Below are 14,543 nucleotides of genomic sequence, written 5' to 3' on the forward strand. Positions count from 1 at the left end.
GTATGTAAGACTGCTGGGCCTGTGAGGGGTGGAAGGCGGACGAATCGTGAGTTGTGGCCAGCTGGGATACATAGGGAGACCTTGCCTCAGAAGCCTTTAAAAAAAAAAAAAGATTTATTTATTTATTATGTATACAATGTTCTGCCTGCGTGTACGCCTGCATGCCAGAAGAGGGCACCAGATCTCATTACAGATGGTTGTGAGCCACCATGTGGTTGCTGGGAATTGAACTCAGGACCTCTGGAAGAGCAGCCAGTGCTCTTAACCTCTGAGCGATCTCTCCAGCCCTTTTTAACTCAAAAAGAAAAGCACCCATGCTTCAAAAAATACCACCAAGAAAGTGATAAAGGAGAAAGTGGGGGGAAAGAGGAAGTAAGGAGAGAAGGAAAAGCACAGCTCACACTCCCTCATCAAAGAAGCTTCTTGCCGCAGTAGATGGAAGCTATTGCAGAGAGCCACAGGTGGTCAGAACGCAGAGAATAAGTGACTGTGACTGTTGAGTGTCCATTCCCATGGGTACAACACAATCCCTGCACCTAAGACTCAGGGAACATCTCAGAAGAGGGGCCAAAAGGTTGCAAGAGCCCAGACTCCTGCTGCAGGATAGCATCTTCTGGACGTGACAAGGAGGACTCCTGCTTCAGGATAGCATCTTCTGGACGTGACAAGGAGGACTCCTGCTGCAGGATAGCATCTTCTGGACGTGACAAGGAGGACTCCTGCTTCAGGATAGCATCTTCTGGACGTGACAAGGAGGATTCCTGCCGCAGGATAGCATCTTCTGGACATGGCCAGGAGGACTCCTACCGCAGGATAGCATCTTCTGGACATGACAAGGAGGACTTCTGCTGCAGAATAGCATCTTCTGGACATGACAAGGAGGATTCCTGCCGCAGGATAGCATCTTCTGGACGTGACAAGGAGGACTCCTGCTTCAGGATAGCATCTTCTGGACGTGACAAGGAGGACTCCTGCTGCAGGATAGCATCTTCTAGACATGACAAGGATTCCTGCTGCAGGATAGCATCTTCTGGACATGGCCAGGAGGACTTCTGCTGCAGAATAGCATCTTCTGGACATGACAAGGAGGATTCCTGCCGCAGGATAGCATCTTCTAGACATGACAAGGAGGATTCCTGCTGTAGGATAGCATCTTCTAGACACAACAAGGAGGACTCCTACCGCAGGATAGCATCTTCTGGATGTGACAAGGAGGACTCCTGTCGCAGGATAGCATCTTCTGGACATGGTCAGGAGGACTCCTACCGCAGGATAGCATCTTCTGGATGTGACAAGGAGGACTCCTGTCGCAGGATAGCATCTTCTAGACACGACAAGGAGGACTCCTGCTGCAGGATAGCATCTTCTGGACATGGCAAGGATGATGCACCCATGAAACCTCAACAATATGTTTACCTAAACAAAGCCTGCATGGTGACCATACCAGTAGATGTACCAACATGGATGGGGGAAATTTCCCGAGGTCCCAGCCCTAGATGAAGAGTTACAGTCAATCAGCCAATGGCTGCTAAGGGAGAGGAAATCAGTTTTCTCCAGGGATGAGCCCCTGGGTAAGTTGTCTAAACCCAAGAGGTCAGCTCTAAACACACGTACACAGAAGCAACGCTAAACGGAGTTGGTAAGTAATGAAGAGATAATGAATTTGAGAGAGAGTGGAAGGACACAGGAGTAGCTGAAGTGAAGCAGAGAGAAGAAGGGACAGGGATGAGTTAAATACAGTGTATTCATGAATGAACTTGGAAGAAATATTTTAAATTAGAGAGAAGTGGAAAAAAACTCATCGTTTACCTCCGCTCCACCTTCGAGGTCCTAGTTCTAGCAGGCTGCTTCCAAGAGAGAAGCGTCCACCAAACCTGGAACAGCATCTCCCTTCCTGGGTGCTGAGAAATTGCTGCCCCAGGCCTCGTCTGAACAAAGGGTCTCTCTTCTTCCCATTTGCTGTAAAGTCTGAGAGGACTGGGCTCTTTCAAGTCTAGACAACTGTCTCTAGAAACAGTCTTTTGATGGACTGATGAGTCTAGGTAGCACCTCTAGCCAGAGCAGGAAAGAAGATAACACTCATTCGTTTACTTCTACGTGGTTAAAAGAACAAAAACAAAAACACAAAAAAAATTCTTGGCCGGGTGGTGGTGGCACACGCCTTTAATCCCAGCACTCAGGAGGCAGAGCCAGGCGGATCTTTGTGAGTTCTAGGCCAGCCTGGTCTCCAAAGCGAGTTCCAGGAAAGGCGCAAAGCTACACAGAGAAACCCTGTCTCGAAAAACCAAAAAAAAAAAAAAAAAAAAAAAAAAAAAAAAAAAAAAAAAAAATTCTTAATTTCTCTAATGGTGTTTGAAAAGTGAATTCTAAGAATAGGCATTTAGCGTGTTCATATTGATGGCAGGTGCAGTGGCCCATGCCTGGGATGTAAGCATGCTGGGGGAGGATGTGAGGTTCAAGACAGGCCTGCACTACATGGCGAGACTCTATCTCAAAACAGAAAAAAACATCAAGTTTATATGGGTTTCATCTTAGTCTTGGTTAAAATAAAATTCTAGGAAATGTATGATCCTGACTCTGACGAAAATATAAAATGAAGCCAGGTGGTGGTGGCGCACGCCTTTAATCCCAGCACTTGGGAGGCAGAGCTAGGCGGATCTCACAGAGTTCGAGGCCAACCTGGTCTACAGAGTGAGATTCAGGACAGGCACCAAAACTACACGGTGAAACCTTGCCTCGAAAAAACAAAACAAACAAAAATATATAAAATGAAAGTATGAAAAAAGTGAAAAGATGTTAAGAATTTATTTTGTAATCAGTTAGTATATATTATGTAATCTAAATCTACTCACACAGTATTTTACACGTCACTACTTTAGGGAATGGAACTTCCAGCTCCAGCTGCCATGCCTGATGCTTGCTGATCCACATTCCCGCCATGATGAACTCTGGAACCTTCTGGAACCGTAAGCCCCAACCCACTTCTTTTATAAGCACTCTTAACCATGGAGCCATTGTTTTTGAAATAAGGCCTTACTACGCAGCCAAAGCTGGTTTCAAATTTGTGATTTTCCTGCCTCAACCTGCTGTGTGTTGATATTACAGGTACGAGCCACAATTCCTTGTTCAGTGTTCTTCAAACTTTCTTTCTTTCTTTTTTTTTTGTTTTTTTCGAGACAGGGTTTCTCTGTGTAGTTTTGGTGCCTGTCCTGTCCTGGCTCTCACTCTGTAGCCCAGGCTGGCCTTGAACTCACAGAGATCTGCCTGGCTTTGCTTCTCGAGTGCTGGGATTAAAGGCATGCGCCACCACCGACTGGCCAAACTAACTTTCTTTCTTTCTTTCTTTCTTTCTTTCTTTTTTTTTGTTGGTTTTTTTTTTTTTTTTTTTTTTTTTTTTTTTGAGACAGGGTTTCTCTGTAGTTTTACGCTTTTCCTGGAACTCACTTTGTAGACCAGGCTGGCCTCGAACTCACAGAGATCCTCCTGCCTCTGCCTCCCAAGTGCTGGGATTAAAGGCGTGCGCCACCATTGCTCGGCTCTTTCTTTCTTTCTTTCTTTCTTTCTTTCTTTCTTTCTTTCTTTCTTTCTTTCTTTCTTTCTTTCTTTTCTCTCTCTCTCTCTCTCTCTCTCTCTCTCTCTCTCTCCCTCCCTCCTTCCCTTCCTTCCTTCCTTCCTTCCTTTCTTTCTTTCTTTCTTTCCTTTTTTTTTTTTTGCTGGCATGTATGTCTGTGTGAGGGTGTCTGACCTGTTGGAACTGGAGTTACAGACAGTTGTGAGCTGCCATGTGGGTGCTGGGAATTTACACCTTAACGTTCAGGCTGGGGCACAGCTGTTGCTCATTGCTCCTATTCAAGTTTACAGTGAGCGAGAACAGAAAGATAGGAAATAATGTAAAGTTCAGGGAAGGAAAGGAGTATGAGACAGCAAAGTTGTGAGCAAGAAAAATGTAGGTAGTTAAAAGATTAGTGACATTAATTCTCTGGGACAATGAGAAAAGAGCTCTGAGGGCAGAACCCCTACCCATTGAAGACTCCAGTTTATGAAAATACAAGTTAATTTGAAAGGAGAGAGCCTGAGCTGAGAATACCATTGAAGGGGTTCCATGCTCAAAAACAACCACCTAAGGAAATGTCTTCTCAGGGTCAGCCCTCAGAGGTCACTGTAACTGGGGTCCGAGGGGCCCAGGCTCCATCTCACGCTGACATCAGAACCCAGCAGCATCATTCACGTGGTAATGTCTTTGCAGGAATGAAAGGTGTAGGAGTGAGGGAGTTGTGGAGGTTTGCACCAAGGTTCCAAAAAGTTGCTGAGGTCAGGCAATGTGTGACAGGTTAGATTTGAATCAAAGATGCTGTGAGAGGCCATTGTATGAAGATGGGAAGGAGAAACTGAAGTCCCAATGGGTGCCCTGGGATGTGGGAGATGCCAGGAACATGGAACATCGACCAGGAAAGCCACAAGGCAGAGAGCAGAGCTTGGCACAGGAGGGGCCATGTGTTCTGTGATGGAGCTGGGGGAGGGTTGGCCTTCCTGAGAACACTGGAGTCCAGATGGTTCCACTCTCAGTTCCAGGTACAGCTGCAGCATTCCGGGTCCTGTCTTGCTATGTTACCATTCCTCCCTAGAATGGGAATGTTGTGTGGTTTTTTAGAAACATCTTCTTTTCATACAATGTATTTTTATCATGTTTCCCCTCCCCCAATTCCTCCCCTATCCTTCCTTCCTCTCTGCCCACCCAGCTACCCGTTCTCTCCCTCTCTCCCTCTCTCCATTTAAAAAGAAAAGAGACAAAAACAGCAGCAACAAAACCCCACCAGGAAACATACCAAAACATAAATAAATAAAAATAAACAAACAAAAGACTGATAAGACCAAAAAAAATCCCAAATAAAACATAAAGTGAGACAAAAATTCTACAGAAACACCATTGAATTTGTTTTATGTGCCTTCCTGAGGTGTGGTTAATATACTCAGTGAGAGACCATTGGAGAAAACTGATTTCTTTGCCAGTAGGTATCAGTTGCCGATAGTTTCTTTGTTGGAGGTGGGATCCTGCATCCACTTCCCCATCTCAGTGCTGGGACCTGGTCTGGTTTGAACTTGTACAGGCCTTGTGTGTGCTGCCACAGTCTCTGTGGGTTCATATGAGCATCAATCTTGTTTGGTCTAGAAGGTGCTGTTTCTTTGTCATCCATCCCTTCCGGCTCTTACAATCTTTCCAACTCCTCTTATGCATAATTAGTACCCTGAGCCCTGAGGGGAGGGTTTGATAAAGACATCCTATTTAGGACCGAGTGCTCCAGAGTCTCTCACTCTCAGCAAATTGTCCGGTTGTGTGGTCTGTGTTATTTCCCATCTACTTCAAGAGGAAGAAGCTTCTCTGATGAGGCCTGAGTGAGACACTGATCTCTGGGTATAGCAGTACGTCATTAGGAGTCATGCTATTGTTGTGTTCCTTCAACAGAGCAATGGTATAAGGTTTCCCCCTAGGCCCATGATCTATCTAGTCTTAGGTTCTTGGTCATTTTTTTCAGTGTCAGTTATGACATGGAGTGGGCCTTAAATTCAATCATTAGGTGGTTGGTTACTCCCATAACATTCATGCCACTGTTGCCGAGGTATATCTTACAGGTTGGTTTTGGTTGTAGGTTGCAGGGTTAATACATGGGTTGGTGAAACTGATGATTCCTTTTCTTCTCCGGTAGCATGCAGAGTTCCTTCCAGTACTACCATGAATGATAGTCAGTAGGGGTGAAGCTTCTAGTTAGGCACTGGGAAAGCTTCGTGTTTAATGATATAGGCAAATGTTATCTTCAGCAATAAGGCCTCAGGTTGTGGCAATAGCCTGTGATGTTTGAGGGTTTCTATGGGGCCCCTTTGGCCGTAGAATGGAAATGTTTACTCTACTTCCTGTATGTTGGAAGGATGTACCTTGTGTTTTTATTTCCCAGGGTCTCACATTTAAGAGGTTGTCTTGAGTCTCAAAAGAGACTTTCGATTTTAAAACATTATTGGGACTGTTAAAAACCATGGGGGCTAGAAAAATGACTCAGGGGCTAAGAGTCATGGCTGCTCTTTGAAAGGACTCAGATTCAATTCCCAGCACCCACATGATGGCTCACCACCATCTGTAGCTCCATTTCCAGGGGATCTAATACCCTCGCATGGCCTTCATGGGTATTGTACACATGTAGAGCATATATATACATACAGGCAAAACATCCATACATATAAGTAATAAAATTAAGTAATAATAACAATAAACTATGGGTAAACTTTTGAAGTTGGAGTGAATACATTTCTCATTATGAGAGGGCCATGAGCCTATGGGGGCCAGGGGTAGAGTGTTGGGGTTTGAATGTGGAATGTGACTCATAGGCTCATGTGTTTGAATGCTTGGTTGTTGGCTGGAAACAGACCTTGAGGTGGAAGTGGGACACTGGAGCACTGCAAGGCAGACCGTGATGTGTCTTAGTGTGGCTCAGTCCCTGTCCTCTCTGATTTTTGACTAAATGCAGTGTGACCAGAAGCCTCACTCTCCCGTGTCTTCCCTGTAGTAATGGGCTATATCCTTCTAACTGTAAGCCTAGATAAATTCTCCTTCCTGTCAGTTGCTGCTTCTCATACATTCTTTTGCAGTGATGAGGGAAACAGCTATGAGAGTTGGGTATAGAATCTTTTAATTACAATTATCCTTCCTCAGACCTTTGAAGGTTTTTGCTCCACTCTCTTCTAGCTTTGGGCATTTCCCCCGAGAAGTACACTATTGATTGAATGCCATGCTAGTTTTAATCATTAGTTTGATACAACCTTCAGTCACCTGGGAAGAGAGTCTCAAGGACGGATTGCCTGGATCAGGTTCACCTGGGGGCAGTCCTGTATGGGATATTTCTGAATTATGTTAATTGAGGTGGAGAGAACAGTTTGTGGGCAGCACCATTTTGTAGGCTGGGCCCTGAACCGTGTAAGAGTGAGGAAAGCAACTGAGCAGTGAAGCAGGCATGCATTCATGTCTCTCTACTCTGACTGCCCATGTGATATAGTTAGTTGTTTTAAGTACCTGCTGCCTTGATGTCCCCACATGGCGGACTGTTACCTGGAATTGTGAGCTAAAATGAACCATTTCTCCCCTGTTGCTTTATGTCAGGGTGTTTTTATCCCAGCAACTGAGATGAAACCAGGGCATTGTTCTTATGCCTCATCTTTTGTTTGTGACTTTTCTGTTCTCTCTGGGAAGGGTTCAGAATCACATGTCTAGTGTGGGTTCTATTAACTGGTGTGATAATATGTCTTAGCGTGGTTCTATTTTCATTCAGGAAGCTGCATACTTTCAAAATGGGTCTCCAAGTTTGTCAATGAAACCAGGCCCTTGCAATGTAAAGACTCATGTCCTGCCATTCTGGGTAAGTATTTGCTTTGTGTTTTTAGACAATTATCTGTCATTTTGCCTGTTTTTTCTTTACAAACTCTAATGTGTTAGAAGCCCCCCTACTTTAATGGATATCTTGCCTTCTATCTGTATCTGTATTGTTTGCCTCATCACAGTTTGGTTATTTCTGTTCCATGGGACGGTAACCTCAAGCTCCACTCCCAGCCTTTCTACTGAACTTTTCACTTGCATTTGATATTGCGTATTTTTCTTTTACTTGAGCATGTTCCTTATTCTCTTTCCCCATTTTTAAAAATAGCTCCTGCTCTCGTGCCATGGTGCAATGTTTTTTCCTCTGAGGACTTTCATGATAGACTTTAAAGTTTTGTTTCCTTTTGTTTTTTTTTTTTTTTGTTTTGTTTGTTTGTTTGTTTTTTCAAAACAGAGTTTCTCTGTGTAGCCTTGGCTGTCCTGGAACTCACTCTGTAGACCAGGCTGGCCTCGAACTCACAGAGATCTGCCCGCCTCTGCCTCCCAAGTGCTAAGATTAAAGAAAGGTGTATGCCACCACTGCCCGGCATAGATTTTTAAAGTTTTAATTTTGTTTTCTTGAGATGGAGTCTACTTAAGTTGCCAGGCTGGTCTTATCTTCCTGGACTCAAGAGATCTTCCTGCCTCAGTCCCTGAGTACCGGGACTGATGGTTGTGTGCCACCACCTCCAGATTTCATTATAGACTTTTTTTAAAGTGTCATCTGCTCCATGTGTTGTGTCTGAGTTTATTTATTTATTTGTTTTGTTTGTTTGTTTTTTTCGAGACAGGGTTTCTCTGTGTAGCTTTGCGCCTTTCCTAGAACTCGCTTTGGAGACCAGGCTGGCCTCAAACTCATAGAGATCTGCCTGGCTCTGCCTCCCGAGTGCTGGGATTAAAGGCGTGCGCCACCACCACCCAGCCTGAGTGTATTTTTTATAGCGTTGTTTGTTGGAGTCCCCTGTCTCTCTTGGCATTTTCCAAGTGTGTTGAAATACACTGCGGTCCATTCATATGTTAGAATGAACCACTATGTAGTAGATCCGAGTGGCTTCTGTGCGCATGGTGGTGCTGATTGTGGGGACAAAGAACTGGGTTATCTTTTTCAGAGAAGCTTCAAATGTCGGTATGTTTCAGTCATTTTTCACCAACTAGGCATTTTCTCTACTTTCCTGGCCGTGTGTGTGTGTGGAAAGCCCCTTCACATGTTCCCTAAAGCTTCAGCCAATGATTCTTGGTTCCATTTTTGCTTCCACCCGAGCCGGAGAGGAAACCAAAGACATTCAGAGCTGGCCATGGAGACGGCTCAGCTTTGTGTGAGCAGGATCCTTCTGAATCGCTTTCGTTTTCTGCTTTTCGTATTTTAGACTGGTTTCTATCCCAATTCAATTTCCAAGTTATTGCTAGCTAGGCTGCTGTTTCTGCTCTCCTCATCCATATATCAGCCTTTGAATCCCATTCACAGTCATTTCAGTGGCGTTCTGAAAGGGGAGAAAAGACAGATGCCTAGAAGGGACAACCAGGTATCTTAATGCAATCCCTAAACCAGTGGTCCTCAGTCTGTGGATCACGATATTTACATTACCATTCCTAACAGCAGCAAAATTACAGTTATGAAGTAGCAATGAAAATAATTTTATGGTTGGAGGAAATGTGTTAAAGGGTTTCAGCATTAGGAAGGTTGAGAACCACTGCCCTAATGGATCAAGAGATTCAGGAGATGTGGTGTACACAAAACATAACAAGTGTAGTAGTTTGTATAGCAACCTTTTCATACATGTAGGAGGAGCATGTACTAAGCTGTATAGTACAGCAATAGTAAACCAGCAGACATTGCTGATTACCACTATGTACAGGTACCACGCATCACACACAGGCGACACTTTCATAGGCTGATGGCAGGTTTACTTATGCTGGCAGCACCACTCATATGACTAATATATTATGCCAACACTTGATGTGTATCACAGGCAAGAGGAATTTTTGATTCTTTTATAACCTTAAGAGACCACTCCCATACATACTGTCTGTATTTACTGAAGTGTCATTGTGTAGACATGACTAATTTAAATTGACATCCAAGGCTGAAGATGGAATCCTCATCAAGCTAAGCACAGCAGGCCCTGGGTTCCATCCCTAGTGTTGGGTGTTAAAATTGAATGGATGCTAGGCAGGGTGACTGATGCCTGTGATGATCTCAGTGCTTCAGAGTCTGAAACAGAAAGACTGTGAGTCTGAGGCCAGCCTAGGCTCCAGGGTGATTTACAGAAGGACGATGCTGCAATTCTTGCCCTTCAAAGAAGAAGAAATCAAAATGGCCCCACATGTCACATGATAGCATAGACAAAAGCCCTAGAACCACAGATCTTCCTGCCTTCCTTCCTTCCTCCCTCCCTCCCTCCCTCCCTCCCTCCCTCCCTCCCTCTCAATCTCTCTCTCTCAGTCTCTCTTTCTTTCTTTCTTTCTTTCTTTCTTTCTTTCTTTCTTTCTTTCTTTCTTTCTTTCTTTCTTTCTTTCTTTCTTTCTTGGCAGGGCTTCTCTGTATTCCTAGCTGTCCCGGAAACCATTCTGCAGACCAGACCAGGTTAGACTTGAACTCAGAGATCCACTTGCTTCTGCTTCCCATATGTTGGGGTTAAATGTGTGCACCCCCATGCCTGGCTTGACTTTTTTTTTAATTTAAAAAAGTTTGGCATGGTGCTAGGCTAGGTAAGTGCTCAACCACAGAACTCTATCCCTAGTCCTGTGAAAATCATTTTTGTTTTGTTTTTGGAGATAGGTTTTATTATATAGCCCTGGCTGATCTCAAACTCATGACGATGTTCCTGCCTCAGCCTCCCGAGGGCTAGGCTTATAGGCATGTGCTGCTATATCATACTGGAGATTTTTTTCTTTCTTTTTGTCCATTCTCATGTGTATGGATGTATGTATGTATATTTGCATGTGTGTGTGACACATGTGTGGAAGTGTGCATGCACATGGACGTATGTTCATGTGAAGGTCAGAGGTTGATGAGAATTATTCTTGATTGCTCTACTGCTTTATTCAATGAGGAAGGCCTTGCAATCAGACCCAATGCTCACTGCCAATCTGGCTAGTCTGGCTAGCTAGCTTGCTCTGGGAATCCTGTCACCACCTTCTGAGGCTGGAATTACAGATGAGTTGCCACACACACCTGGCATTTCTATGGTTTCTAGGGGGCCTGAAATTAGTTCTTACCCTTGCATGGCAAGTTGTTTAAACGCTGAGCCCTTTGAAGATCTTCTTAATTGATTAGAATTGTTCTCTTTGTAGAACCAGTTGGGGTACCAGAATCCGGCACTTGAGAGGCAGAGGCAGAGTTCATGGTCATTCTTGGCCACATAGTGAGTTCAAGATCAGCCTGGGCTAAGGGAGAGGCTGTCATCTAAAGGATCCCATAGTCCTACCACAGAAATAGTTTCTTACCCATGCCTTTTGCCTCTCTATTCATGATAGTGAGGAAATGGAGCCAGCCTAGATATCAACAATATCTGTAAAATATCAACAAGGAAAATGTGGTAGATAACTATAAATAAAACATGAAATCATGAAACTTGCATGGAAATGTATGGAACTGGAAAGCATAACATTAAGTGAGGTCACCAAGCACAGAAACACAGAACCTATATGATTTGTCATATATAGATTCTGACTGTGATGTATGTGTGTATACCTGTATATGAGTGTATAAATGGGGAAAGCCTAAAAAAACTAGAGAGGAGACCTAGAGGGTAAAAATAGTTGCTGATGGGTCGGGGGGGGGGGGGGGGGCAAAAGAACCCATGACATGAAAGCAAAATTGAGATTGAGGGGAAGTTTTAAGTGGGGATAGGGGATCAGGGAGGAGGCAACGATGAGGAAGAAGAATGTACTAAAATGCACTTTGTTTAAAATGCCAAAATGAGCCGGGCGGTGGTGGCGCACGCCTTTAATCCCAGCACTCGGGAGGCAGAGGCCGGCGGATCTCTGTGAGTTCGAGGCCAGCCTGGGCTACCAAGTGAGTTCCAGGAAAGGCACAAAACTACACAGAGAAACCCTGTCTCGAAAAACCAAAAAAAAAAAAAAACCCAAAATGAGACAGCTGGGCATGGTGGTGCACATCTTTAATCCCAGCACTTGGGAGGCTGAAGTAGGAGGATAGCTATGAGTTTAAGGCCAGCCTGGACTACCTAGTGAGTTTCAGGCTAGCCAAGGCTACACTGTGATATCCTGTTTCAAAATAAGCAAAGCCAAATGATATCTAATACCTTGTTTGTTAAACTTAAAACGTTAAAAATAAAAATAAACATAAAAACAAACAGAAATTTGTCATCATGCTGTTTAAGAAGCATAAGATTGAGCTAGAATGCTGGGTCAAGGGGGTGTGGCTCTGTGGATGAGTGTTTGACTGTCATGCCCAAAGGCCCGGGTTCAGTCCCCAGCACTACCACCAACTTAACTCTCCAAAGAAACAGAATGTAGAAGAAAGAAAGAAAGAAAGAAAGAAAGAAAGAAAGAAAAAGAAAGAAAGAAAGAAAGAAAGAAAGAAAGAAAGAAAGAAAGAAACAGACAGAATGTAGATTTGTATCTGCTGTAGATCAATGGCCTATTAGAGACCATTTCAAGGCTTTGTTTTTTGGGCTATTATGTGGATGTGAGGGTTCTCCCTTTCATTTTATAAAGAAATGAAACCAACTAGTTTTAAAATGGGGAGACCATTTGGCAGAGGACGTGGCTCACCTGCTCATCTCACTGTGGTTTCCTCTCCCACGTGTCCAGAATCTGTTGTGTACAATTTCTGAGACAGGGTCTCACTGTGGAGCCCAGGCTGGCCCCTGCCTCAACCTCCAAGTGCCTGGATTGCAGATTTCACTACAGCCCAGTTTTGTTTTGTTTTGTTTTGTTTTGTAAGTATGGGGATGCAAAGAACTATACATGCATACACACACACACACACACACACACACACACACACACACACACACACGCCCTGGTCTCCTTTCTTTGGCTTTCTTCTGGTACCTTTTTTCTCACAGTGGTGCTGCACAGCTGGGAAGGGGCTGCCAGCTGTACTTTTGTTGGGTGCATGTAACCTGCTGACATTTCTAATGTGAGTGCAGAGAAGCTCCCTACATTACAGAGGCATCAGAGTACTGTCCCTGCAAAAGAGGATGGCGGGGACCTTCCTTCCCTGTACCAGATAAGGTCCTTTTCAGTGACAGGCTTTACTAGTCTACAGACACAGAAGCCAAATTTATCTAGCATTCCATGTGGGACATATATGTGTACTACATGATTTTAGTCTTTATCCTTGATAACCAGATAACCCCACCCATGATTATGTATACACACCCTCCAGGCATGGTTCGGGAATGGACATTGATTAAGATCCGCTTTCCATGGTGGTTCAGAGTAGATGTGTCATAATTTATGTCCTACCAACCTCTTTTCCTGGATGCTGACCTCTGCCTCTGCTTGGAAGAACGCTAGGGCGATTCCTTTGGCTCTCATGATTGGAAATCAACTTCAGAATGACAAGTAGAGGTGAAACATGCCATGACATGCCAAAGCATGCCATAATAACCAGGAGGTGATCACAACAGCTCTGTTTAGGAGATGCACATAGGACAAGCCCGTAGTTAGTGAGTGATCTAGGCCACCTCATGTCAGCCATGTGAGGGTGCAGTGAGAAACTCTGGGTGAAGAAACTGAAGTTGTCTGAGGTTAAAGGACTTGCCTGTGGTTACACACTAGAGGAAGCAGATGTTTGGATCCAGATCTGCCCTCTCTGAAGGCCAGGCTGATAATAGGTGTTAGAAATAAGTCTCGGGAGCCGGGCCGGTAGTGGCGCACGCCTTTAATCCCAGCACTCGGGAGGCAGAGCCAGGCGGATCTCTGTGAGTTCGAGGCCAGCCTGGACTACCAAGTAAGTTCCAGGAAAGGCGCAAAGCTACACAGAGAAACTTTGTCTCGAAAAATCAAAAAAAAAAAAAAAAAAAGAAAGAAGTCTCGGATCCCAGAAAAAGAGACCACCATTCCAATGGGAGTGTCTGAACAAGGCCAGTTTTACTCTTGGTCAAGTTAGAAGGATGTGTTCGGAAGAGTGAACACACTGTGACGAGAGTCACATTTGGTTTTCATCTCACTCAGGTGGTGATTGTGCTTTTTCCTATTGGCCGGAGTCCGAGCTCACTTTAACTCGATGGCCTGAAAAGAATTGTTGCATGGGATTGAAGGACCAGGAAGAGGGTCACAACTCTAGGGCATCAAATTCCTTGAATACAGCAGTGGACCTTTGTAGAAACAAAATTTTTACAGAGAGGTGGGGATTAAGACATTTGCAGAGAAGAATTACAAGATGAGCCGGGCGGTGGTGGCACACGCCTTTAATCCCAGCACTCGGGAGGCAGAGCCAGGCGGATCTCTGTGAGTTCGAGGCCAAGGCCAGCCTGGTTACAGAGCAAGATCTAGGACAGGCACCGAAACAACACAAAGAAACCCTATCTCGAAAAACCAAAAAAAAAAAAAAAAGAATTACAAGATAGGAATATGTGTGTGTGTGTGTGTGTGTGTGTGTGTGTGTGTGTAAATATTTGAATTCATGGTCCTAAACCCAATTTTATGGTATTTGATAGGAAAAATTCGTATTTGATATTTCTTACAGTGGGGATGATGGTAGTGGCAGGTTTTTTATCTTTATTGGGAGTTACGCTAAGGGGCTAAGGGAGAAAGCCATGCCACCGTTCTGTGTGGTGAGTACTGAACCCTGCATCGAGTGCCTGCCAACGAAAAGGTGCTGATTTTGGACCCAGCAAAGCCTCGGAGTTAAGTTCTACCCGTGTGATGTGGAATAACTTCAGTGGGGGTCTGACTTTTCTCATCTGTAAACTGGGGCTCACTTTCCTTTTCTTTCAACTTTATCATGAGAAATCAAGGAGCTACCATATTGGTCAGAGTTCTCGAGAGGAACAGAAGTGCTAGAATGAAAATCATGTATATGCATATGTATGTGCGTGTGTACACACACACACACACACACACACACACACACACACACACACGAGGATTTATTAGAATGGCTTACAGGCTGTGGTCTGGCTAGTCCAACCATGGCTGTTTCCCAACTGAAAGTACAAGAATCAGG

General features: G+C 44.3%; 1 protein-coding gene across 1 annotated transcript in view; it reads left to right on the top strand.

Moving 5' to 3' along the window:
* Nucleotides 1-2,454: 2,454 nt before the first annotated feature.
* Tbc1d8 (TBC1 domain family member 8) overlaps nucleotides 2,455-14,543 on the top strand; it is a 134,328-nt gene continuing 122,239 nt past the window's right edge. The window contains exons 1-2 of the mRNA XM_052745072.1: nucleotides 2,455-2,966; nucleotides 7,317-7,403. Coding sequence (XP_052601032.1) covers nucleotides 2,939-2,966; nucleotides 7,317-7,403 — 115 coding nt within the window. The 5' untranslated portion in view covers nucleotides 2,455-2,938. The remainder of the gene's footprint in view (nucleotides 2,967-7,316; nucleotides 7,404-14,543) is intronic.

This window comes from Peromyscus californicus, unplaced genomic scaffold (assembly GCF_007827085.1).
Source record: "Peromyscus californicus insignis strain IS unplaced genomic scaffold, ASM782708v3 Scaffold_19__1_contigs__length_69161282, whole genome shotgun sequence".
In the NCBI taxonomy this organism is placed as follows: domain Eukaryota; kingdom Metazoa; phylum Chordata; class Mammalia; order Rodentia; family Cricetidae; genus Peromyscus; species Peromyscus californicus.